This window comes from Pagrus pagrus (assembly GCF_965226575.1).
Source record: "Pagrus pagrus genome assembly, chromosome: 14".
Lineage (NCBI taxonomy): Eukaryota > Metazoa > Chordata > Actinopteri > Spariformes > Sparidae > Pagrus > Pagrus pagrus.
In genome coordinates, this window is record NC_140198.1 from 10,591,646 (window position 1) to 10,616,923 (window position 25,278).

General features: G+C 41.6%; 2 protein-coding genes across 9 annotated transcripts in view; one reads left to right on the plus strand and one right to left on the minus strand.

Annotated features, from left to right (window-relative positions):
• Positions 1-762: 762 nt before the first annotated feature.
• On the minus strand, positions 763-7,731 carry LOC311268855 (putative fibroblast growth factor 1). 7 transcript variants are annotated; one of them, XM_084372782.1, is made up of 5 exons: positions 7,677-7,731; positions 6,430-6,510; positions 3,842-4,058; positions 3,274-3,377; positions 763-2,441 (listed from the first exon to the last, which is right to left on the minus strand). In XM_084372782.1, exons 3-5 carry the CDS (start codon positions 4,008-4,010, stop codon positions 2,256-2,258), a joined length of 459 nt encoding a protein of 152 aa, XP_084228908.1. In that variant the 5' UTR covers positions 4,011-4,058; positions 6,430-6,510; positions 7,677-7,731; the 3' UTR covers positions 763-2,255. The 7 variants fall into 7 exon arrangements, with proteins under 7 accessions (XP_084228908.1, XP_084228906.1, XP_084228904.1 ...); XM_084372780.1 differs by lacking the exons at positions 6,430-6,510; positions 7,677-7,731 and adding an exon at positions 5,977-6,113; XM_084372778.1 differs by lacking the exons at positions 6,430-6,510; positions 7,677-7,731 and adding an exon at positions 5,977-6,106 and having other exon boundaries at positions 3,842-4,402.
• Positions 7,732-12,652: 4,921 nt separating this feature from the next.
• Positions 12,653-25,278, plus strand: part of LOC311269762 (rho GTPase-activating protein 26-like) — a 95,858-nt gene continuing 83,232 nt past the window's right edge. The window contains exons 1-2 of one of the 2 annotated variants that reach the window (XM_084374155.1): positions 12,653-13,013; positions 13,199-13,373. In XM_084374155.1, coding sequence (XP_084230281.1) covers positions 13,214-13,373 — 160 coding nt within the window. In that variant the 5' untranslated portion in view covers positions 12,653-13,013; positions 13,199-13,213. Of the gene's footprint in view, positions 13,374-25,278 lie in introns of both variants that reach the window. The other variant, XM_084374154.1, reaches the window with a different exon arrangement.

Below are 25,278 nucleotides of genomic sequence, written 5' to 3' on the forward strand. Positions count from 1 at the left end.
CCAAGTGCAGGAAGCTGGCACTGGATGTTTGGTCAGATGCTTGGCTCAGCTTCTTTGATCAGATATTTTATGATATAAAAATGAAAAATAAAAGTATTTTACGATGTCTAAATGTGAAATTGTGATTTCATTCATGTGACACTGCATTTTATTCAGGCAAAGTTTTTTGTAATGCTGCCTTGGTAAGACAAAAAACAGAATTAAACACTGTAAGTTTTGATTTTCTTGGTCAAAGTTTGTTGTAGTAAATGTCGAAACAATCAGGAAAGTTAAGTATGAAGAAAGTGGGATCTGAATCGACTTAAAATTAACCTCACATGGTGATTTCTAGCCTCCGTAAAATAATGTACAACATCTGTGTAACTATTATTCCGATACTCTCAATCCCATGACATTTTCTTTATTCAATAATGGAGGACTTGCTGGTACATCTGGTCTGGTATCTGTAATAACCCATACATTGTGCCTACAGCCATCTAAACACATACTATTGGCATTTCCTGTGTGGTTTCTTAGCTTTACCATTATATGATTTCTTTCTACTGGTATTTGGCCAGACCCTCAAGTGGATTAATAAAAACTGAGACTAAAAGCCGTCAGCGCCTGCCTGAGCAAAACACCTCTGAACCTTAAACAATGCTGCCATCTTGTGGCCAAACAGTGTTTTTCACACAACACAGACGTTAACAACACACTCATACAAGCTGATAAGCAACACATGTATTGGACACTTAACACAACATGTTTCTTTAATGGTGTATGTACAGTTATAAACTTTTATTCACATATAGTATTTGTTTTTATGGATAATAAATCAGGCTTTGTTTCATACATTTTAATATACTTAATACAATATGTATTACTTTGTCAAAAGGTGGTCACGATACCTTTTTGCTCCTTCACTGCGTATGTAGGCCTTTAAATTATTGTTCTGAAACTTCCATTACAATGTTAAGTGCAATTAAATTTCATTAGCAGTAACACTTTAAAAATAAATATTCACAATAGTAATGCAACCTAGTATAGTGTGACAGTAACATGTGTTTCAACAATGACAATAAACAGTATTAAGAAAGATCTGCTGGGCTGTGAAGCTGAGCCATTTCGCATGTGAAAGGAAACGTTTCACGACTTCTGTGGTCCAGTACAGAATGGTCGGTATTTGGTCCCAACCAGAATCAAATAATTCACACTTGAGCTTTTGGTGTCACCAAGATGTTAAAGTGTCCAATTTGTAAGAACGTTTTTTTTTGGACTGCTTTTGGGACGGCAGCCGACCCGACTTACAGTCCCTGGCGTCAGTATTTGACGATTGGGACTCAAATTTTCACTTTCTTACAAATAGGAACTTTGACTCTCTTCAACAATAATTACTGAAACAAAGTTTTTCACATCAGCCTTGAAGACTGTCAACCGATATGGGCACATGATAACAATAAAATAACACCGTATAAAGTTATACAATCTTACAAATGTTTCACTTTTGGCTTGGCTGACCACGTCATAAACAAGGGTGCCGCTTTCGAGAGCAACATTTTAGCACAAAATTGCCTCGTATCAACTTTGCTGACCTTTTGAAAGTTGCTCACTATCCATAAAGCACACAAATGGTTACAGAAATGGGCATCAAACAGGTTCAAGCAGACTAAAGATAGTTACCAGGAAGATTAAGAAGTCAGCAAACATCCACCGTTCTCTTACTACAAAGTAAAGTTAAGCAAGGCACTGAATTAACTATAGTTCCCTGCGCTGCAGACTTTGTTTACTGGAGTTTGTGTTTACTGCCAGATGTTCAGCTTTTTTTATTTTCTGCCTTGTTAGTTTCCTTTGTACCAGACGTGATGAATCGTGAAACTATTTATGTGTAAAAGCGGTCCGTCGCTGTCTTCCAGCAGTGGTATTTCATACTAGGGTTCAAAGTGAACACCCATTTATCAACACTGACACGCACTGATACCAAACACATTTTCTGTCTGCAGTGAGAAGAAAGTATTCTGGACATTAGCTCGTATACCTGTGAGGATCACATGCAGTATGAGCAGTACGAGCCTTCATGACGTATTCCCTTCATAAACCAGAGAACACTGAGGTTATTAACAGAGCTCGAACTAACAGCATTATATGTTCGCCTCAGGCTTTCGCTGTGATTTTGAGTGACCTTCAAATGGGATACTTCTCCCAGCGTAAAACTGCACCTTTAATGTGCATTTAAAGACTTCAGTGAGCGTGTCCATGGTTCCTGGTGCCGTCTTGCTTTACACGCTGGCCGCAGGCCTCGGCAGGAATAAGACGGCCTTCTGACCCTGGTGGGTGTCTGGTCCTGCTTTGGGTTGGCCGTTCCTCTTCAGCCCGACATACCAGTTGTACTTCTGAGAGCGATATGTGTTGTAGTCGTTCTCTTCGTACTTTTCCAGGAAGTAACACTCATCGTTCAGTGCTTGCTGAGACAGGAAAATAATAAGAGGGGGGAGAAAAGAGAAGAGGAGAGTTTGTTTCATAGCAAATGTTTTGATTCTTCATATACACACTGCAAAAAATCTGCTGAAATCTACAGAATCTACATGACAAATCGTCAGCTGTTTCATACGTCCCATTAACTAATTTTTGCTAAAATCTGCTCGCCAGCCGTTGGCACTGTGGTTTTCCAGTGTTTCGTAGTCGTGGAAATAACCACGGCTATTTCAAAACGGTCGGACAAGTTAATAAGTATTATGTGATGTGACGAAAGTAGTTCCAATGAAACGGCTCCGAAAACTATTAGGCAACAGTTAGAGACAGAAACAGGATCTAATTTCATCATGATGAAAACGTTGACTTGTAATAAATCACACATCTGGTTATTTAATTTGTTCACATTGACTCAACATGATAGAAGAACTTTGCATTTAATGCGACACTTTACATTGAACTTATGTAATTAAATTAAATGGATCATTTACATGTAATTGAAATACTTAAAGGGGCACTATGAAGTTTTGGGAAAGAAATTTGAACGCAGAAAGTTTATATTTACGATATTAATAAGATAATGATACAAACTCAGAACTATTTATTTGATATATGTCCTTCATAAACAGCCATCCTCTGATGGGAATTAGGTGTGTTTGAAGCTAGGAAGATACTTACTTAGAAGGATCCCGCAAATATAAACAAAGCAAAATGGCAAGAAATTGTGTTGCCCATGTGTCGAAAACTACATAGTGCACCTTTAAAGTCACTCTTTTGGGCATCCGTGCTATGTTTAGAGTTTGAAACTGTTTCAAAAAAACTCACTGATCCATAGAGGCGTCCATTTTTGTTCATGGCCAGGTACCTCCCCGACATCTCGCCCTTGATGACCACCACTCCTACACTCACAGCCTTCAGCCTCAGTACGTCTGCAACACAAACACGTGACACTGTTCAACATAACACCGCTTTTGGACGGTAAACTTAATCAAACACAAAGTAACCATCATGTTTCCACTGAAATAGATATTGGCCCTTCATAGGCCCTTTCGTCCCAGTATGCGCAGCGGTAAGTACTTATTAATCACCAGAACGTCTGCGATTACATACCTTGCTCAAGAGGACTTTAACTGTTTGCTCAAGTAATTAACTCACTCATGAGCCTTAACATTCTTCCTTTATTACAAGTCCAGTTCTGTTTCCTTCCAACCAAAACTCTTCTCTTTCTTATCTTTATTCTAACAACCCTGAAGACTTTTAATCATCAGTAAAGTTAAAAGTAGATATGATGTACAGAATATGTTCAGCTTCATTTCATTCATCAAAATGTTTTCACAAAATCTTTAAGATGCAACAACCAATCATACATCAGCTTCATACATTCCTTTCTCACCATATGGGTCATTTTCCTGCCTGCCACCATTCACAGTCCCATCTGCCAAAATCCTGAGGTGATATCCTCCGTTCCGGCTGTACAGTCTGGTCAGCGTCCGCTGCTCCTGTCTTGACAGGTCCAGAGACGCAGGTCCAAACGGCAGCACTGTAACATCTCCCTCAGACATCCTGCACAGAGTTTGAGGCTTGGACGAAGCAGAGTGTTGTCCCTGTGTCTGCAACGACAGAGCAGATCCACTTCGTTCGCTACTTGTGTCACCTGGACTGTGTCTGAGACACGGGAGAAAACAGGAAGTGGAGGACAACGCCGCCTTCATGATGATTACGGGAAATGCTCTCCTCCCCAGCCCTCCTCTATCACTTTCGCCTTCTCTCTGCTTCTCTCTTTCTCTCTGTCAACCTTTTAAGGTACTCATGAAGTGATGAAACCAGCCAGGGAATCAGATCTGGACGGAGGCCAAGCAGAGCAACATGACTAAACTTGTTTTCCGACTGAACATCACTTTGATTCTGTCTTTGTGGAAATAGCTTCCAGATGTTGCGGTGATGTAACTTTCACCTGAAATCGTGAAACAAAATAAGCACGTGGGAATGACCAAGTGCAGATAAAATTTGCCGTAATGTTTTTTTACTCCCTGCCGGAAATGCAGGCAACAGTCTCACAAGAACACGCAACAGTTTAACACATGAGCAAATGAAACACAGGAGCCGTTTTCCTCACGCTGCTTGAAGCAAAGATGTTTTGACACCTTGTGTTCAGACAGAAAAAATCTCCAGCAGCTACTTGAAATCTTTCCGCCTGTGAAACTCGAGCCCATCCAGCCCTGTCTGTCTTACCCTCACTCCAGAAAACAATCAAGCCCATTTTAAAGCCACAATGTCAGTGTAATCTCAACATCCTGGAGGGTAGAGATCCCAGAGCAGCAGCGGCTGTCATAAAGTCTGTCAAATGTAAAAGTGAGCGGGGAAGCGGACCGAGCCAGCAGTGTCACTGTGCAACTCTGGTCTTTGTTATCATTTGCAGCCAGAGGTAGAGTATAAGTGAAATAGAGACAGGCTAGCCCACATCTGGAATGTCTTGAAGAGGCTTGAGAAACAGAGGGAGGAAGAGGGAGAAGGAAAGCGAAAGACAGAGTAGTGCAAAGCCACAAGAGGAATTTAAGGCCTACCCACTCGCAGTTGTTTTTTCCTAGGAACAGGACCTGGAGCAGAATGTCCTATTACGGGATATGAGAAGTAAGTTAGTGGCAGACTGGTCCTCGGGGACCTTCGGACAGGGCTGACGGGGGGGAATGACGTCAAAAGTCTAATCGTTGACCGAGTCGGAGTGCAAATGCGTGGGAGGAGAGCCTGAACCTGATAGTGGAAAGGGATGATGTCCGGGCAAAAGCCGTAGAAAGTTCTGCTGGGAACACTGCAGAAAGTTCTGCTGGGAATACTGCAGAAAGTTCTGCTGGGAATACTGCAGAAAGTTCTGTGCTCACCAAGGTTTGGAAACATGAGATTAATGATCTTGTTTCCAAAGTTGTTTACTAGTTTCCATCTTCACCTCGACTCTTAGATTGATCATTTTTATGTCTTTAACAGCTAAATTAGTCGGCAAATCTTCGATAACTTGCTTTAAGCGAGGGCATGATCATACACCATTAGCATTAAAGGGTAATTCCACCAATTTTACACATTTTTTTTAAAGGTCTTAGGGGAGTGCTACTGCATATCTGAAAAGTGTGGTCCAAAGCCTTTTGTGGCTCCAGAGGAAGCTGCCAGTAATCTGATAAACTGCCTCCAGTGATGTCGCTCAGTGGCTAAGTTGCACTGGAAGAAGAATATGTGGATCATGTTTTTTTTGCTGCCCACAATAAGTGTTGTAGGAGAGCAATGCAGACCAGAGGGCTGTTTATCAAAACCTGGTGCCTACATTACCCACAATGCAACTTTTTCACAACAGCATTTTCCACAAAACATGCACAAACACACGCAAGCCAGATCACCTGAATTAATTCCCCTAATAAAAGCACGATCAGTATCAACTTGCTCTCCTGCCATACGTGAGTCAGCAGGGGTGATTATTAGTTAGCTACGCTCCCGGACAAACAGCGAGACTCTCCCTGGTGGAGTGAATCAGTCACCTACCTGTGAGAAAGTCAGGTGACAGTGATGAGCCAGCATATCCTCATCTGTTCCTCTTTTTTAAGAGGTCTAGGTGAAACAAGCTCCTCGTAACTTTTCGTGCCAAACTTTCTTCGCCGTCTCCACTCGTGAAGGAGAGACTTAAGTGTGCATGTCTGTATTTGTACCCTCTCTACCCCTCTTTCTCTCCCCACCACCCTCCTAGCAGCGTCAGAGGACTCATTTTAACAGGCCGACGTCAGGACTAAAATTACCGCACTAGAATAGAGAGAGAGACCGAGACAGAGTGACGCAAGTGTCCGGGCCGTGGGATCCAGCCAGAGCCTGGAAATGACAGAGCTGCCCGTCTGACTGAGCTCTGATACATTCTTACAGCGGCGTCCTCCTGGAGACACAATACAAACATTTACAAAAGACTCAAAGGAGGGTGACTTCAGCTCTCAGGATTAATCTTACATAATGGCAGCGCCTCAGACCAGAGGTGGCGCAGCGAGGGACAGAGCTGGGGTCACCTTACAGGAGTACAGGCTCACATTCCTGCAAAGTGAAAACATGTGCCAGTCATCAAAAGTAAAAACACACTCTGACAATACGTAACCAACACATACAGTAAATGGTTTTAGTCACAGAAGCATGAGGTCAGGGGAGGATGCTGTTTATATTCAGATGAATTACTTCATAAACGTAAGGCAGATGCAGTTTTCTATTTTCAGTGGTGGAATGTAACTAAGTACATTTATTCGAGTACTGTACTTGGGTACAAATTTGAAGTACTTGTACTCTACTACCACTGCATTTTAGAGGGAAATATGTTACCTTTTACTTTCTACTTAACTAACACCTTAAGTTACTTTACAAATAAACATTTCTTCATTCAGATCATATGAAGAGCCTGTTATAACTTAAAATACACAAATATTAGAGAATACAGCAGAGACGATTTGTCGATTAATCAATTAGTCAATTGTTAGTTATCGAAAGTCAGTTTTAAATCAAAAATACCTGACATTTCATGGTTCAAGGTTCACAAATGTGAAGATTTTCATCTCTTTCTTTAAATTATTTTAATAATTTGAATGTCCTTTGTAATAATTTGTGAGGTCTGCACTGTTGGTTGGACAAAACAAGCATTGTGAAGGTGTCAGTGTGGGCTCCGGGTAATTATGATGACATTTTTCACTATTTTCTAGATTTTTACAAACCAATTAATCAATTAATCAAAGGTATATTCGGCAGATCAATCCATAATGAGAAAAAAACACAATTATAGTAATAATAATTATCTAATGATTTAAAGGCACTGTATGTAATTCCTGCAACTAGGGGTCTCTCAATCAAAAGAAAAGAATGAGAAGTGTGGGATCATGGGAGATGTTGTCTTTATTGTTAAGCAACCACCGTTGCTGATGAAGATCTAAGTACATGACTCAGGGAGAAGTGTTCGTGATGAGGTCATGTTTTAGAGTCTTAGTCATGTTGTGTTTGGTTAAAAATGATTGCTTGCTTGTAATAATAAACAAAATTGGCCAATGGAACAAGTGAAAGTCGTCTAAAAACGTGTCCTGTGTCTCACTTAAATCCTGCTTTCTATGTGACTGTCTTATATTAAGTGCAATATGTTACTTTGACTAGAAATTAGACAAATACACTTTATAGAATACAGATTTTGAGGTGCACATGGGACATTTTCCTGGTACACTTACTTTTTTGTCACAGAGTAACAGAGGAAAGTATCTGAATACTTCCTCCAGCACTGTCTATTTTTAAAGAAGTAACTGATCATCATCAAGTGTCACTGCACCTCTCAGATTCCAGTTTTGAAGCCGGGGCCCAACAGGAATGAGCGAACAGGAGCACTGACACTCTTTCTAGATAGTTCCCGTCTGTAAAAAAAAGATGCTGAACTCACATCCAAACGGCTCCTGGCAAGAAAAAAAGCAGAGAGAGGGCAGCGTTAATGTAGGAAGACGAAAGAGAATACAAACCTTTAACATGATCACAGAAACGTGAGGATAAATGATGGTTCCCAAAGCTCTGCCATCTACATCCTGGTAACTTTCTAAGTGAATTCCCTCAGCTGAACAAAGATATATTTCACTATTTTCTGTGAGGTCTTGACTCTTCTCAAAATGGTGGAAATAGCTTCCAAGAACGAAGCGATCTCAGTATCTATTTTTGCACGTCTGTCTCGCACCTGCACGACGATGAGCAGCAGTAGTGTGCAGGCCGGGTGAATTATTCACAGTGGTTAGATCGTGTCTGTCTTCTTCTAATGGATACTTCAAGCTCTTCGCTCTATAATTCATACCGTGCAGCACATCTGCATCGAAAAACACTCAGACTTTCTAAGTTTATGATCGTGAGACACGTGGAGAGAAAAAAAGAGGGACTACACGGCCAAAGAGTGGAGAGTCTGACCTACTTTTCTCTCACCTGTTCAGACTGAGCTTCTGAGATTTGTCTTTTGAAAATAGCTGCTTTACCTCTTTTTACCAGGAGATGGCAGAATAGCTCTGTTGTGCGCCTGTTGTAGTCTAACGCAACACAAACAATCACAAAACAATTGAAAAGTGTAAAATTCCAGTCACACTATATATGTGGCTAAATTTCACTTTGCACATTATTGGAAGACAATCTGTTGTTCTTTTACTTTTGTTGGGGAGATGTGCAGTATATAAGCAACATACATTATTTGGACTGAGAAGGTGTGGGAAATTTACCAGATGGAACAAATAACGTGCTCCTTGAGAAGATGAAGATGTATATATTAAAAGATGGAGTCTTGCCCGGGCTATACTAGTACAGTGAGGTGATCTGAACACTTTAACACCTTCTAAATCAAACATAGCCTCCCCCTTTTCAACCTTCCTCTTTGTGTATATACACATGCTCTCATCACTTCCTCTTTGATTGCTTCATTTATCTGTATTATTTATTATATTGTCCCCAATGTCTCCCTGCGTTGTGCTCTAACCACTTCAATTAATGCTTCCTGCTGGAGTTTTTGTTTATTTCCACAAGCTCTTGATGTTCTTGCATACCAATGTACAGGAGTGCACTCTGCATATCAACACACACCGCATTCTTTGACTTTATAAAGCACTAAATGTGAACTCCCTGTGTACTTGACTTGTGACTGAACTTCTTGAAAAAAATACTTGCAGTTGCTTTTAATTGTGCACACATGGGTAGAGGGATGAGCCTGCATGTATATATATGTACATGTACTGTATGTGTGTGGAAATCAAGCAGCAAAATAAGTAATCTCATGCCACTTTCCAAACTGAGCAGGTCTAGACCATACTCTTTAATTCATTAATTTACAGAGGCCGAACATTTTGCCCATGGGCAGGCATTTTGGCAACAGTGGCGAGAAAAAAAGGCCTTTAACCTCAAGCAGAACCGGACTCAGTGGTGGACCGCCATCTGTCTAGACGATAAATGTGTATAACTGTGCATATGTAGATTTATTCATGTGTGTGGCCGTAGGCCCCCCCTGAAAAACAGACTTCAGTCTCACTATGTTCTTGCTGCTGAAATAATCAAATCAATCAAAGCATTCAGAGTAGAGATATAAGTGGGTCTCTGGCTTCACTGTCCAGGGGAGCGAAAGTAATAAAATACTGGATGGGGATGATGAAGCACTTTAGAAAAGAAGAAATAAGACTGTGAGGAGGAAGGAGATTGGTATGACTGGCACCTCGTCTGAGTAAAAGGGAACCTCTTGAACCACACCAGATCCAGCAGCAGCTGCATTAAAGCTGCAGACTGTAGATTGCAGCCAAGATCCCAAGGTTTCTGAAATGCAATCAATCAAATGGATACAGAAATAGATCTGATAGGAACAGACGTAGACGGTGTTTGCAACAGTAAATGTGAGGTTGTTCTACGAGATGGATATTTTCTAGCTTTAGGCTGATTTAAGTTGTAACTTCCGGAGGACGTTGGAGTTGTGAAGAGCTGAAGAACTCCGGCTGTCAGCTGTCATTTGCTTCATGCTTATCAAGAGGAAATGGAAACATGCACATATATTTTTAGCCGTCGAGTCGATAATTAGGTTACTGTTCCCTCAACAGGAAGCTTTGAAGGATGAAATTAGAGAGAGACCAGAACAATCTAATTAACAACATCTTGATGGCCATAAAGCACATTAGCACTGATAGCATCTTTAAATACATTCAGTGATACTGATGTGAGCGGAAAGTCTTTTTATATTTACCCCTCTCCATCCTCTCACTGCAGACTATGTTGTAGGATTGGAAACAATTTCTTTCGAACGTAAATCAGCTACAGTACATGAGCTCATAGAAGCCAGTGTGACTGTGTGATGGAGTTAAAGTCTGTGTTTCTGACTATAAACTGGTTCATTCTGGTTCTCAAACTAACCCTCTGCATCTTATACTTCATACACAAACAACAGGCTCTGACTTCCTGTGAATGGCCATCATTGTTCACCACAGTGTGACAGATGGAGAAACGAGCAAGCGACCAGACGCTGTACCGCGCTTTGGCAGAGGAAATGACACGGCTACATCCAAGCTGTTTTCACGCAATAACCACAAACACAAACTGTGTCAATGAGATGTACACACAAGTCATTCACACATGCACAGTTTGTGTATGTTAAAGGTGCGCTATGTAGTTTTGGGGAAGAAATTTTAATCATCACTGACTGCCTCAACAAACTAAATAAACAAACTCTTTTCTCTTTCATGACTGAATAAACTGAATAAACAAACTGACCTTAAAGCACAATTTCACACTGTTTTACTTTGTTTATATGTGGCGGACCCTGCCACCTTTCTAGCTTCAAACGGTGTTCTGGGGACCTTATTTTCCTCTGAGAAACAGCTTGTTTATTCAGTTATGGAAAAAGTAAACATTTCTGACTTTGTGTTATATATAAAATATTTAACCTACTGTTTGAATTTCTTCTCCAAAATTACAAAGTGCCCCTTTAAAGAAAAAATGTGTCATAATTTAAATGATATGGCAGCAGTGGCAGCGACTAGAATAACAACTGAAGCTAAAATAAATCTGATTCTTAATTTAAATATGAACAAAAATAATTTTAGCCTGAAAGAAGTCAGTAAAAGTTGACATATGTATATAAAAGTGTCCTGTGGGGCAGCACCTTGCCAACAGAGGGCGCCAGAGAGTGATGGTCGCTTTAATCCAAGGCAGATCCCTCTCCACAGAAATTCCCCGCTCTGGCTGAAATGACATCACTGCATCCTCCCACCAACCAGGCTCCCAGCCCGCTGCGTGCACAGATTGTCTATGCTTGGTAAGATGTCATACTCCATTTGATCCTACCGGGTCAATGTTAGCTCTCAGTCTCCACTTAATGGACATAGTATTGGACATATTTTAGGCCCCTGTACACACTTCTTAAAACTATGCTTTTTCTATGCGTTTTGGGATTCGTAAACACGTAAAGGGCGTTTCACGTCACTGAAAACAGATCTTATAGAAAACTCCTGCCAAGAAACGCTGTTTTCATGTGTAGACAGGTTTTTTTTGGGGTTGTGTCCTTTGTTTGGCAGTCTTCTGATTGGCCAACGTGGCCTTGTAGGTAGAGGTTATATGGCCGCATGTTGTTTGGCGTGCGCTCGACAGCCTGCATTTGTGTTTTCATACCATTGTGTGGACGGGAATCTTTTCTTTTTTTTAAAATACCTGTGTACGTGTGGACTAGGCCTTAGAAAGGACAGTTAAAGGCACACATTATTACTCTCTCGTGGCTAAGGGTTGTTTATCTAGCTTGACTGCCACTTTATCTTTCTGTATACACTTGTATTTCCTATTTAAGGGGGATTTGAGTGTGAGGCAGAAGCTGCACCCATTTCCAAAATGAGATTCATAAGTCAAAAACATCCAAGTTTGTCACCAGCGAGTTGCTCTTGAACATTTGAACTTCACCTTGTTGGTTTTGAAAGAGCTTCATAAATGTGAATTGGCATGAAATTGCAACCTATACTCAAAGTCTCTAGAGGATTTAAATTCTAATGACGTTGTTGATCACCTGACTATTCATCCATCACCATTCAGGATGCGTTCCCCCTGTTGTAAACGGTCAAATTTAATGATATCAGCCTGAAAATCACAGGACTTATCTGTTGTGGGGAAAGAAGTCGGCAGTATGAATTTGAAAGATGTGTGAGCCTCCTTTCATATTGAACAGAGGGGGAACAGTATCTGACAGTAATACTCCAAGCGGTCAGGATGTGCTTTACCTGCTATAATGGAGCTGGATTTAAGACAAATATGATAAAATTCAAAATGAAAAGTCTCTCACAAATATAATATTTTGTATTGATAGAAATAACAGTAGTTGGTTGTGTTAATAGAGAAATAAAAACACAACATATGTGCTGTTGTCCCAGTTTAAAAATATAACTAGACAGTCATGAAATTTGGATTTCACTTCTACAATACAACATCTTCAGTTTTGATGGGGTTGCAGGGATGCAGAGGTCAAAGCCAAACAACAGCGTTTCTAGAAAAAAAAAAAAAAAAAAAAGATCAGAGTGAGACCTCCTCTCTTCATTTCCTCCATCTCTGATCTGGAGTAGCTCACCGCACACCCGCCCCCGAGACGAGTCATCTCAGCAGCAGCGCGGCCGTCTGATTGGCCGACGGCGCCGTCCATCGTGGGATTATCCGCGTCCGGGTAGGTTGGTGTCGGCCTGCAGCGCTGAGCTCGAGCGGGTCTGCAGAGAGGGCAGTGTGTTTAAAACCGCCCAGGGAAGACACCGCATTTACGAGGAGCCTAGTTGTGTGTGTGTGTTTTTTTTCTCTCTATGCCTCCTCCCTCCCTCCTGCCCTCCTCTGTCCGCTCCACGATGACTTGGTCGCGAGGAATGCAGCACCGGTTTACCTGAGCAAGTGTTTTCTTTGAAGCCCACCAGCAACACTCACTCTGACTTCTTTTTTCATTGCAATTGGATGCCGTGTCGGACTGTTGCTGCTGCTGCTGCTGCTGCTGCTGGACTCTTGCTTCTGTCAACTTGAGCGTTACCACCTTTAAGGTTATGTAGGTAGGCACTCTTCTCGGATACCTCTCCAGCCCCGGTGTTTACATGTTGTAATTGGATTTTCCATCATTTCCAGCAGCAGCAGCAGCAGCAGTAGTAGCTCAGGCTTTCCTCCCTCCTCCTTCTCCTCCTGCTCTTGTTCCTCCCTCTCTCCTGTTTTTTTTTTTTTTGCCGGGTTGGTCGTCCAGGTTGGAAGTGGTGGTATGAAGATGGGACTACCTGCTCTGGAGTTCAGTGACTGCTACCTGGACAGCCCTCAGTTCAGGGAGAGGCTCAAGTCCCACGAGCTGGAGCTGGACAAGACCAACAAGTTCATCAAGGAGCTGATTAAAGATGGCAAGGCGCTGATCCAGGCTTTGAAATGTAAGTGTGTATGCATGCTGCCCAAAGCTGAGATGCCTCCAGGAGGTGTGTGTGTGTGCAAAACTCACTCTTTCTTTATGTGTGTGTGTTGCTGATAAGAAGTTAAGAGCCAAGGCGGGTGAATTTGAGTGTGCTCTGAAGCTGTCAGCACATTTGTACCCATCAGCTCACATTATGAGGCATTTAAGAGGGAGAGAGAGGTGTGAGAGTGTGTATTTTATGCTCACACTGATGAGTGCTGGCATGTGTGTGAATATGTTAAAGGCTGTGCTGTTTGATGTTGAGAAGAGGGATAACTCTCTGTCCTCCTGATTGTAATGAGGTGAGTCTGAAAGTAAAAGCCAAAAACCGCAAGCCTGGACAGGTGGTGACCAAAGAGCCTAGAGAAGAAGGAGGGGTCATTATGTCACTGAATCTCGCTTGGTACCAGACTGCGTTGACACAGTTAAACCCAACATGTCGATGCTGTATGACTTATATTGAAGGCAGTCTCCAGAAAATGAGATATAGGCTTAAATGAGGCTTATAATAAACAAATCCTTGATGAAGTAAGAACAGCCAATCATTTCACAGACTAATCCCACGTATGCTCACTCCCTTCATCATTTAAACAGCCTATCAAATCCCTAGGTGCCACAAATAGCCAATCATTTAACAGGTGTGTAGTTTGGTTGCACCATCGCCGTATGGCTGACAACAACAGAAGAGTGTGTAGTGAGGCGCTATTGGGTCTCACAGTGGCTGTGGTAATGTCTGCTTTCCTTGCGACAAACCGCAGCCCCACCAGCAAACACAACGGCCTCTTCGGCCTCCATTCCCGTCCTCTGTCGCTCATCCTGCAGGAGTGTCTCCGGGCACGTTAGGCAGAACAAACAGGCCGGGTGGTGGAGCAGCGGTGGCCTGTTTTGTACGGAGCCCAGAGACACTGCTGCTGCGTTGGCGCGACCACGGAGGCAACAATATGCCGCACCAGCGCCACTGCTGTATTTCGGTAGTATTTCACAGATCAACTGCGAGAAAACCACAAGCACAACCCATTAACACCAGAGTGAGATAGTTAGTGCTGACCCTTCTTTTTTTAGGTTCCTTGGTGGTTACCAGGGTCATAGGCTGAGACACTGTCAGAAGCTTGCTAAATGAAGGCAGATGCTTAAAGCCAAAAACATCACAGTTTGTCAAATTGCAAGTTGTTCTTTGACATCCAGCAAAGTGGTAAATACAGATATGATGCTAAGCTAACAATTGCTCCTTTCAAAGGTGTAATTTGTAGGTAGCTCCAAAAACAAAGGGGGCGGCATTAACCAGCAACTGCTGCTCTTTGCTACTTGTAGCTCTACTGTTCGCTAATTAGCCAGTGACCCTAGAATTCGTCTGGGCTAGTCTCCTGATGATTTATGCTGCCTTGTGAAAATTTGCTACTGTAGCGTGAATCAATAGCCTACTCTATCGAAAAAATGCTACCTTATGTGTATCCACCTGTGTATATCCAATGTGGTATTAGGAGACAGGTATGTATGGCGTCATACGCAACATCAGCTTATGAAGTCGTGTGATTGTCAGTTTGCCAAGAGAAACTTCCATTGGGTTTGCTTTATACTTTGTTGTGTTGGCGAGATTTAAATCCAGTTTCATTGGCTGTCGAGTCTTCATGTACTTGCACACAGTTCCAAGAACAGTAAGTTCATTTCATGGCAGGGTTTGCTGCTTGCCTTACCTCTTCACAAGCTATTCTCATGACCAATTTGCATTTGTATGTAAATTAACGTCCAATATTCAAATGGTGATTTTTGTCAACTCATGAGGAATGGCCCATAACCAAAACCTGACGGTAACCTTGAAGTGCAAACACAACTTTCCCAACCCTCGCGTTTCCAAGTGGTTTCAATGGTTACAAAGAAAACTGGATCACTTCATGTTTTCATCAGAGTAGCAACAACAGCAAACACAGGGGAAAACACAGAGTTTATTCAGTTTTTTAGTCTTGAGTCATGAAAGAGCAATGAGATGTCAGATATCATATGAACTTCTGAGAAAATGACACTTGCTACAGTGGCCAGGTCTCCAAGAATCAGAAATGATGTTGTGATTGAGGTTGATTTCGGAAACAGAAGTCTCTAAAACAGTCTTACCTCAAAGTCCATTTAGTCGCGGCCCTCCTCTTCTCTCCCACCATCTTTCACAGCAAGTTGAGCTACAAAAAGATTAAAAGTTGAGATCACAACTTCTGAGTCTACATGGATCAGAAGTCATATAGTTACTGGTCTTTTGTCTTTTGCAGTAACACAAGCGGCAGCTGTTTCAACTTTGTGCGTTTGGATAGTGCAGCACTGTACACATACACACACACAATACTCTAGTTAATAATGTGTTTTGGACCATAATGTATTATCCATGTTGCCCATATCCAGATAGGCAAATCGTGGAAAGTCCAGGGCAGACCAGCCTGTCGTTTAACCTGAACTTTCCACCCCGGTGTTATCGGCTGTACCTTTAAAAACAAACCGGCTCGGCCCTCTGTCACCACAAAGCCCTGTCAGCTGATGTGTTGCTATAAAGACAATTCTGCTTTTGTCCGTTGGTGAGGTCTAGAAATCAAACAGCAGGGCCTGATTCACTGAGGTTGCGGTGAGAGTGGGAGTCATTCGCTTGTTCTGTGCCATTGTAGCCGGGTGCTGGCGAACAAAGGGCGAGTCAGCAAATGTTCCTAGTTAATCTTTTTATACCTGTACCACACTGTATTGTTTGCTTTTGCTGGCGCGTGAGATCAATCAGTTGCAGCAGGTCTTTCCTGACAGCTCCACGCAGCTGAACTGTAAATCTCTCTCTGCCCCATCTGAAATCGCACCTCAGCCCCCTCTGCTCCTCCTGAGGCGGGGAGAGGATGTGTGACTGTCCTGGGAAGCCCCTAAATGTTTCGTTTGTTACTAATTGCTGCTGCTGGAGGAGGAGGAGGAGGCCCCGAGTCTCTTGACAGCTTTCACATGTGTTTTTGTTCTAATGACTACATACATTTTACCGCAGAAAGAGAAAGGGAAACATTTACAGCCACATGGGCCATGATGCTCAGGACTTATACAGTGCTACTGTGGATGTACTGAAGCATCTTGTCATGTCTGTCTTCTCTGGGTTTTCAGTATTGTGTAATGACTTAATGGTGATGATGATGATGATTATAGACTGGTGAGCCAATAAAATGTGACTGTTGTCAGAGACTTCTGTATACCGTTGAAGCTTACCTGTTGCAATCTTCCAATGCAATGAGCAGGACTGCTTTATAGAAATACTGGATTTAATTTTTGTTTAAATCTGAGTTAAACTTTCTGCATAAAACAATCAACTTGTCAGTTAGTTGTGATGTTGCACTGACGTGGGCACACAGTTGAGCTTTACGGCAGTCGGTGTGGCTGCAGACAGACTTTTAATAAGCATGGAAGAGGAGGATATCACGCTAATGCACAGGATTACTAAGAAAGAAGAGGTAAACATTAAACTTGCATTTGTTCAGGTGCTCTGGTTGATGAGCTGATGGCGTCATGCCAAAGCAGTCTGGATTGAAGCGTAAAAGAAGTTGGTGTCGTGAAACCGTAATAATGTGCAGTACCAGTACAACCTGTGGGAAAAATAGTTGAAACCTTAATTCGGGGCAAAGTCACTGAACTTTTTAGGAGTTTCTTTTATCGGATTGGACTGGTGGTTCTATACATGCAGTTTTTATGTCTGCTGACCATCACAAGTGAAGTTCTGGCTCTCTCCTCTTTCATTTAGATAGGAGCCTTGTCTTGGTAGCCTAAAATTGCCGTGCTAAGATGGCTCCCGTGTCGCAAGACTTTGGTATAATGTAAAAAAACATGACCATACAGTTGACTCAACACCTCTTTAACAAAAACTAATCAATACAAGGAAAGATCACTAAGGAAAGATTTGTCGCATGGCTGTTATAGTAAAATGTATTACTGTTAGCTAGGTGTCCCTAATAAACTGGCAACTGAGCAAGTATCCATATTACCAACCTCCAGACTGTACACCATATTTCTGACAATGTTGGTATCTTAATAATTAATGTTGCCAAGTGCCAAGAGCATGGTAGTAAATTGCATAGAAAGCATTTGTGGTGCGCTGTATAATGTGTTATAATCTGCTCACACTAACAGCAAATATAACTATAAATAAAATATGACTAGATTTTGAATCATTTTAAATAAAAAGCAAAAAAAGTTATTTGCATTTTGATGACAGTTGCAACAGTCATGTGATTGTTGGCTCCAGGCTCCCCAGGCATTGTAATCATCTTCTTCTCTCGTCCTCTTGTTCTCGTCTGATGAGTGTTTGAGGTTTTGACATGTCAGTGCTCATTAGTGTAAACTTTCAAATAGATGAGGGTTTCTCACACACAGATTTGATCACCAAGACAGCAAATTTACAGCAGTTTCTTCCTGTTTGTGGGTGTCGGACTGGTTTATGTAGCAATTAGACATGTAGACGCATTCAGCAAATGCCTGAACACGCGTACACAAACTCTGTTTCAGTATAGACTTTGAAAACCACAAAGTCTCCCTCGGATAACTACTTCTGAGACGTACACAAACTAAGATGGCAGATGCATATGCACGCACACAGATGCACAAATGTGTGTGAGTTCAAGTGTGTGTTAGCCAGATGTCATTTAAGGGCAGATGTAGCTTGTCATTACGGAGACTGTAGAAATGTTTGGTTCTCTGCTCCACCTCTAACAGCACATGGTTCAATCAGCCAAACAAACCCTAATTACCATCTGGGCATTCACTGGTGCTGCGAGGGGAAACAAGACACCGTGTTTAGACAGTTTATGTGACACCGACACATGATGTTGCCATGTTTTCAGCTGAAAGTTTAAAGAGTAATGGAGTTATTTTTTAAGATCACGTCACTTGGCTCAGTAGTGTATGTTGCCTGTTATCTGTTTTAAGTGTCATCTTGCTATGAAATGTTGCACAAACATCATCCAGATCCGTTTTGTGTTACAGGTATGGATAAAAATAGGTTTTATTGTCATTATGATATCAAATGTTCTGTATTACCTTACGTTTCAATTGTTTATATTATGTTTTAGCTGCTTTTTAAACCTTCATTTAAAAAAAAAATCTCGGTAAAAGACATAGTTTTTGTAATTTATGGAACTTTTTGACATGAAAATTTACATATTTTAAGACAGTGAATATGTGTATACACCTTTTTTGGTCAGCTTTCAAAACACCTCAGCAGTTCAACCAAAAGGCAAACATTACACTTCTAATCTGTAATCCGTGGTCAGTAGATCTTTAACCAAAAAAAATCCATTGAATAGCCTGTGATTGCAGTGACAAAACAATAATTAATCCTGTAACTGTACACATTGCATGCCAGTTCAGCTGTCATGAGCTAGTTTTTCACAATGAGGTCATTGTCCGCTGCTTTGACAGTGCTGCGTCCTGGAGCGAGGAATGTTTTAGTCTGAGAGTCATCTCCTTAAGACGTGTAATCATCACATTGTCATCCACTGTTGAGCACACACACACACAGTGAAAAGTGAAAACATCATTCTGTCATAATAATCATTTATCTTAGCCATTTCGTTAAAGCTTTTAGGCTGTGGAGGCCTGAAACATGAGAGGAAGCTCAGTGCAGCTGGTTTGTTATAGTGCCCTGTTAGTGTTTGCTGTGTGTGTGTGTGTGTGTTTGTGTGATCTTATGCATATTTGTGCGTGAATATGGATGTAGGCTGGTTCTTTGACTTCATTTATATGGCTGGGTGACTTCTGTGTGCACTCTATATGGCCTACAGTGTGTAATCTGAGAGTGTGTGTGACCTGAACTTCAAAGAACTCATGAGATGATGCTTACTGATGGAGCATCAGCATGTCAGGAGGACTGACACAGATGCACTGTACAGTTATATAGAAACATACATGTTTGACCAAAGTTTGTGGAAGACTTGCGTGCACATATTGGGGGTGATTTAAAATTATTAAATTTGGAGTGAAGTGAACTGTTTCAGTTCATTTTAGAAAATAAAGTTAATTTTAAAACTGTCAAATATCCTGCCTCTGTTATTTATTTTTGACATAAGTGTTTAACTACCACATTTGTGGGATCATTGCAAAAATGTGTGGATATAGGCCGATATAATGATGTATTGATTTATCAGCATCAGCCGATAAAGAAGATGTTGAAAGGACAGCTTCTATGTGATGACTACTCATACTGTACATTAGGAAGACGTCTTCTGAGTTAGTTTAAATAATTACTTATGGTCTATTTAAAGCTCCTGTTTGTTAAGATAGTTGATTTTTGAGTCTCATTCCAAACTTCATCAAAGACTGACGTTTTGAATTTCCCAACTCGACGCTTTGGGATTGCAGGTCGAGTCGGCCGCCATCCAAAAGCATCAATATGTGACGAGTTGGGAATGAGACTCTAAAACGAATCGTCCTACTGACAGGAGCTTAAAGCAAAGCAAGACAAAGTTCACTTGAAATGGTTTGTCAGTTTATCAATAGCAAGAGCTTGAAGCAGAAGTCCCACTCTGGTTTCATCTGTACAAAAATGAGCAGACTGAACCATAAAGTTCTCAGCTACTATTTTAGCCCTATATAATTGACCAGATCTAACCAATAAAACAATGGCTGTGGAAGCCGGCCAGTTGATATTTAAACTTTTATAGAAATAGCCCAAAACTGAAGTTACTCTCCAAGAACCACTATTATGTAGTAAACCAGAGAGATTGATTGTCCCGTTCTAAAAAATACAGTACATATCAAAGGCTCGAGCCTGAAAGGGCACATGTTGTTCAGGCATGTGTAGCCTGTTACCGCTTAAAAACAGCCCTCCACCCATTAGCACTGTCTTGATAATGGCTTCATTTTGAGGCGTTTACTCTGACTTCACATTGAACTTTTAACTGCCCCTAGCAACCTCACAAACAAGCCGCTGGCTAAGAGGACTAGTGTGTAAATGTCCCAAGGAAGAAGAAGAAGAAGAAGAAGAGGTGGGAATCCCCTCTGTTGGACCACGCACTGTTGCAATCCTTTGCTCTCTCTTTACCTTCTGTCTTTGTTTTTGTGCAGCCACCCACTGTGCTGTTAGTGAGTAATAAGAAGGGTAATAGCAGTCATCTGGTGGCTCAACTGTCAACTGTGCTGATAGATGAGGGTCACACACACACAAACCCACCCCGCACCATAACTAATTCTCAATTATGGTCGATGGAGGGAGGGAACCCTCCTTTTTAAAAGGACCAGAGCAAAGGGAGAGTATGTGCCGCCAAGGGGCAAAAGAAAAAGAGTGCGTGTGAGAGAAAGAGGAGGTTGGGGTGTTGTTGTCACAATAGCTTTTAAAAGCCGACATGGCCTTATTCTCTACCCGCCTATGGAAGAGCTCGGAGGAGAGTAATCTAGGTTGTGGAGAGATGAGGGTAGAGAGGATGGAGGAGGAAAGAGGAAAGCGAGACGGGGTGTCACTGTCTGAAGGCATTCCTGTGCATACGTCACATAGAAACAAAGAGGAGAGAGAGGGCTGTGTGTGTGTGTGTGTGTGTGTGTGTGTGTGTGTGTGTGTGTGTGTGTGTGTGTGTGTGTGTGTGTGTGTGTGTGTGTGTGTGTGTGTGTGTGTGTGTGTGTGTGTGTGTGCCTTCAGCATATTGTCTGCATTTATGAATACATCACAGAGATCATAAACATGCATGTTTCCCATTAAACCTGTGCATTTCTGCTCATGAGAACATGTGTGTGCCCAGTGAACATGTACATTCCTGTATATATGTGTGTGTGTGTGTCTGTGTTGCCACTGCAGTACAGCACGGTGGGGGTTGGGGGTCTTCCTCTAGCTATGACGTAGCGTGGAGGAGAAGGAAATTAGGGCACGACTCAGCCCAGCTCTGGTGCTATTGTTGCCTCGCTTTTGTCAGTGGCAGACTGTCTGACACACACACTCTCACACACACACTCACACACTCACACGCATACACGCCCTAAATGCAGTCGCTGACTTTTAACATCACTCCGAATCAAAATTGTGTATATTTGTTCCTAAGAATAGGGAAGGAGCAGCAACACCCACGTTGAGTATTTTGCAACAGAACCGTTCAACGATTTCTTCTCCCTTGTGTAACTGATCGTTTGTTTCAACATGCTGGGTTTTTTGGTAAGAATAAAGCGCTATACAGCAACGCATGTCGACACTTCAGCTCCTCACACATTTCTTAGAGAATTGCTCAGTTCTATTTTTCAAGTAATTTAAAGGGAACTGAAAACAAAAGGAGCCCAAGGTGATTTCTTTAATGTTCTTGTTTGTCGACCAAGGCCAAAGATGATCAATTCACAATGATATAAAAGCCTAAAATGTAAGAAGCTGTAACCAGTGGATGTTTGGCATTTTAGCTTAACAGATGACTGGCATTGGCCTTTCCGTGTGGAGTTAGCATGCATCACCCCATGAGGACAAAATGTGTTTTTCAGATCTTTTGTTCTTGCACATTAGCATGCTGCATGATACATGTGCACATGTGAGCTAGGATGGGAAAACTCCTTATGTTTCCTCAACAGGTAGCATTAATTGAAAACATCAGGAACGCCTTGTACATCTGAACTCAATAATCTCATCATTAAAAATCTATTAAGGTCATCAAGTGTTATTTGTATAATGTACTTCCAAGCAAACATTTGTGGCAGAAACAGCATTCACATAGTGGTAAAACTCATGACAACCACCACAGACGTAGGTCTCCTGCTTCGTGCCTCCTCATCTCATCAGTTGAATGTTTGATGTGGAGTATTGGCCCTGGACTCCAGCTGGACTGAAGCTGGTAAATATTTTAGCTCGGGGACTTATTTAGTTACACTGCCCGGCAATGATACGGTGACTCAGCCCCTCGATGCACTGTGGTATTACTTACTCATGTATTTTTCTCCCATGACAATATGGGTCTTATTTTGCCGGAATGCCACCTTCTCTATAGGCCCCAGAGATGCATGCACATGCACAGACACATGCAGATGCAACAAGATTACATATTTCCTTTAAGCGTTGCACATGCAACACCTTGGGTGGGCTTATATAGCTACAGGTTACTCTTTTCATGTTTTGTCAGGCAGTCGTCAGATATCTGAAGGTGTCTTGTAGAAGATGTGATTGTTGGTTTAAAATCGTTTCTTGGTTTTAGGTTGTCAACTTGACGCCTGTCCGCAGACTGCAGATGAAAACTAGCCTCTTGACTAATTCTGGCATATTTGCAGTAATGTCCATTAATATGCACTGTCCCTGAGAAATAAACTGAATAAATAAAATAAATGCATTTTCAGGGCTCCAGACTAACTTTTTACTCTGGTGGCATGTAGGTGCACCAGCACATGATTTAGGTGCGCCGAGTAATCCAATTTACTTTTATCCTTAACACATTTTATACATGGTTGTAAATAAGTATAAAGGTGCAGATACATGTTTTTCTTCATTTAAATTACAGCACACGCAACAAGAAATTGTGATAACCTCAGTTACTCAAGAATTGTAAAAACTTATCAGAGTGTTGATGTTTAAAAAGATTCGAGAAACTCAAATGATAAATTAACCTAAAATAGCATTGGGGTATTGTAAGAAACATTCATTGATACAAACATTTAAACTGTATACTATAGAGCATTATCAGACCTGATAAATCAGTCTCTTTGGCTGACCGACTGAACACACTTGACCAATTTTTGGGTGCACGTGCAACCAAAATACTTGCAGTGATATGTCAGTGTGAGAGGATTGTAGATCTCAGACCGTTCAGGAAAGTTTTAGAGATTTTCGAAGGTAGAATAATGAGTCACCGGAGGAACTGAAAGGAGAACTGAAACACAGTTAGTGAGTTTTCTCATGACACAGGTATTAATACACCAGAACAGTAATTCATTTCAATTCAAATGTCAACGTTTAAGAGAACATGAAACTGTACAGAAGGAAGTTGGATTCACAAATGTATATCTAGCAAGCTGCGGCACAACCACTTTAACACCTTGAGTGGTGCCTGACACATTTAGTTGTATATTTGCAGAACCGTGAAGCGGCAGATGTCGTGAATGCACAAATGACTCATGCTGTGGTCAGTCCCAGAGTGACGGTTCTATTTAAACACAACCCTGAGACAGTTTGAATTAATGCTGATTATTATCGAAATAGAAAATCGAGTTTGTTGTTCGGTGAAATCCCTACAGAACAGATCCGCCTCGACTAAAATGCACCAACAGTGCGATAAAGCTTCACACGAAGCTCTGCCAAATAACCTGAATACTGAAATGTTTCAAATTAACCTGCTGTGGAAGAGATTGTGTTGCCTTTTGTTGCACTGGCCTCAATCAAGCAGCGTTATCAAATGTCGAAGTTGTGAAATGTTGCAGCATCGTTAGCTTAACAACTGAGGCCTCACAACCAAGACTGTCTTAAAGTTCCCCTCCAGACAGCCTTCCAGTGTCAAACTCTGCACAGACATCAGTCTGGATCAAACTTCCAAGTGAAGTTACAATAAGCAAAACACATTTTGATTATAGTTAAACACCTGCGTTGCTAAATGGAAACGTAAACGAGGGCGATGTCCACATGTCCAGCCCTTTTCTGGTGGAAAAGCGCTGGACATGGGAGGCTGCAACACGTATGGTGATAAAAGCGCATCTGCTCCCAACAACTGGACTTTTATTCCTCTTTTGTGGAAGTTCCTGTCTGGAAAAAAACGTTACGTGGACACAGGCCCTAAGTTGTAAATGTTAATAAAAATGTAACAGATTATTTATACTGAGGCATTAAGTTAAGACAGAAAAGCTGGAATGGAAAAAAGAAATCCAACATCAGTAATCGTGAGGGGAATAAAATGTCTGTGTAAAAAAGGTCACCTGTGACTTCATCCCAACTGCAGCGTCTGCCACCTGACTGCGTGGACTTTGTCCTTTTGCAGCTGCATGGAAGCAACAGCCATCTTAACAAGTCGGACTAAGATATTCATAAACACAGCTCAGTCACAACAGGTTACTTTCCTTTTAAAGAAATGAAGCAGCCTGCCTTTCAGGTGATTTAAAGTCGCGTATAATCCAATGAAAACCAACTTGATTCAAGAATGTTCTTGAGCTGAGCCTCAGTTTCTTCTTACTTGCAGCTGTCTGCCTTGTTCTCCCTCACAGACAGGAACGGTTCAGTAAAAGCAGGAAACACGGCAATATGTGATTGATTTTAGACAAATATTACTCCGGGAGTACATTTGACGCTTGGGGACACGGGCACAGTTTTGCTGGCTGCACACTAATTTGATCACATTACTGAACTCTTAAGATCATAAAGCAGCAGGACTGGAGCAGGAAGAGGGGAGGGAAAGTGAACTCTGAGGAATGCTCTTTAACTTTCCACAAACAGCCACCTGATCGCTGCCGTTGGGTCATAAAAGAGACGGCTTCGCTTTTCACAGCTGTTTAAAAAGCTGCTTTTACTACAGGTGGCTGTGGACGCAAATTGTTTAATTTGAGCTGTTTTAGGAGTAGAATTGAGTATGTGACACCCCGTCATCGACCACCAGCAGCCGTTTGTGATTCACTTGAAAAATTTACTGCAAACTTAGACCCAGAGAAGGCCTGTTATCTATTTCAAGATGCAGGATTTTACAGATGATCTAATAAAACCTGATTTTACTGCAAATTTAAATGGAAATCTGGTAAATTTGACTGCCAGTAGACCCCTGGAAGAGTCAAAGGTTACATACAAACTATCTGAGCTCATTTGTGTGTTTGAGTGTGTGTATTCTCTGTAGATCTGACCTATCGCAGGCACTTTTGGTCTTATTGGTTTAGTGGGAATGAGCCATATTTTCATTGACACTCGTGGATGTTGTTGCTGTTCATAACGTTTTACAAGACCTGCATGACTTTGC

Excerpts from the sequence above, each read along its gene's own strand:
- LOC311268855 (XM_084372778.1), bottom strand. The coding sequence starts at position 4,160 with ATGAAGGCGGCGTTGTCCTCCACTTCCTGTTTTCTCCCGTGTCTCAGA. Across the intron at positions 3,378-3,841 it reads GCAGGAAAATGACCCATATG|ACGTACTGAGGCTGAAGGCT; the intron begins GTGAGAAAGGAA and ends TTTGTGTTGCAG. Across the intron at positions 2,442-3,273 it reads ATGGACGCCTCTATGGATCA|CAAGCACTGAACGATGAGTG; the intron begins GTGAGTTTTTTT and ends TTCCTGTCTCAG.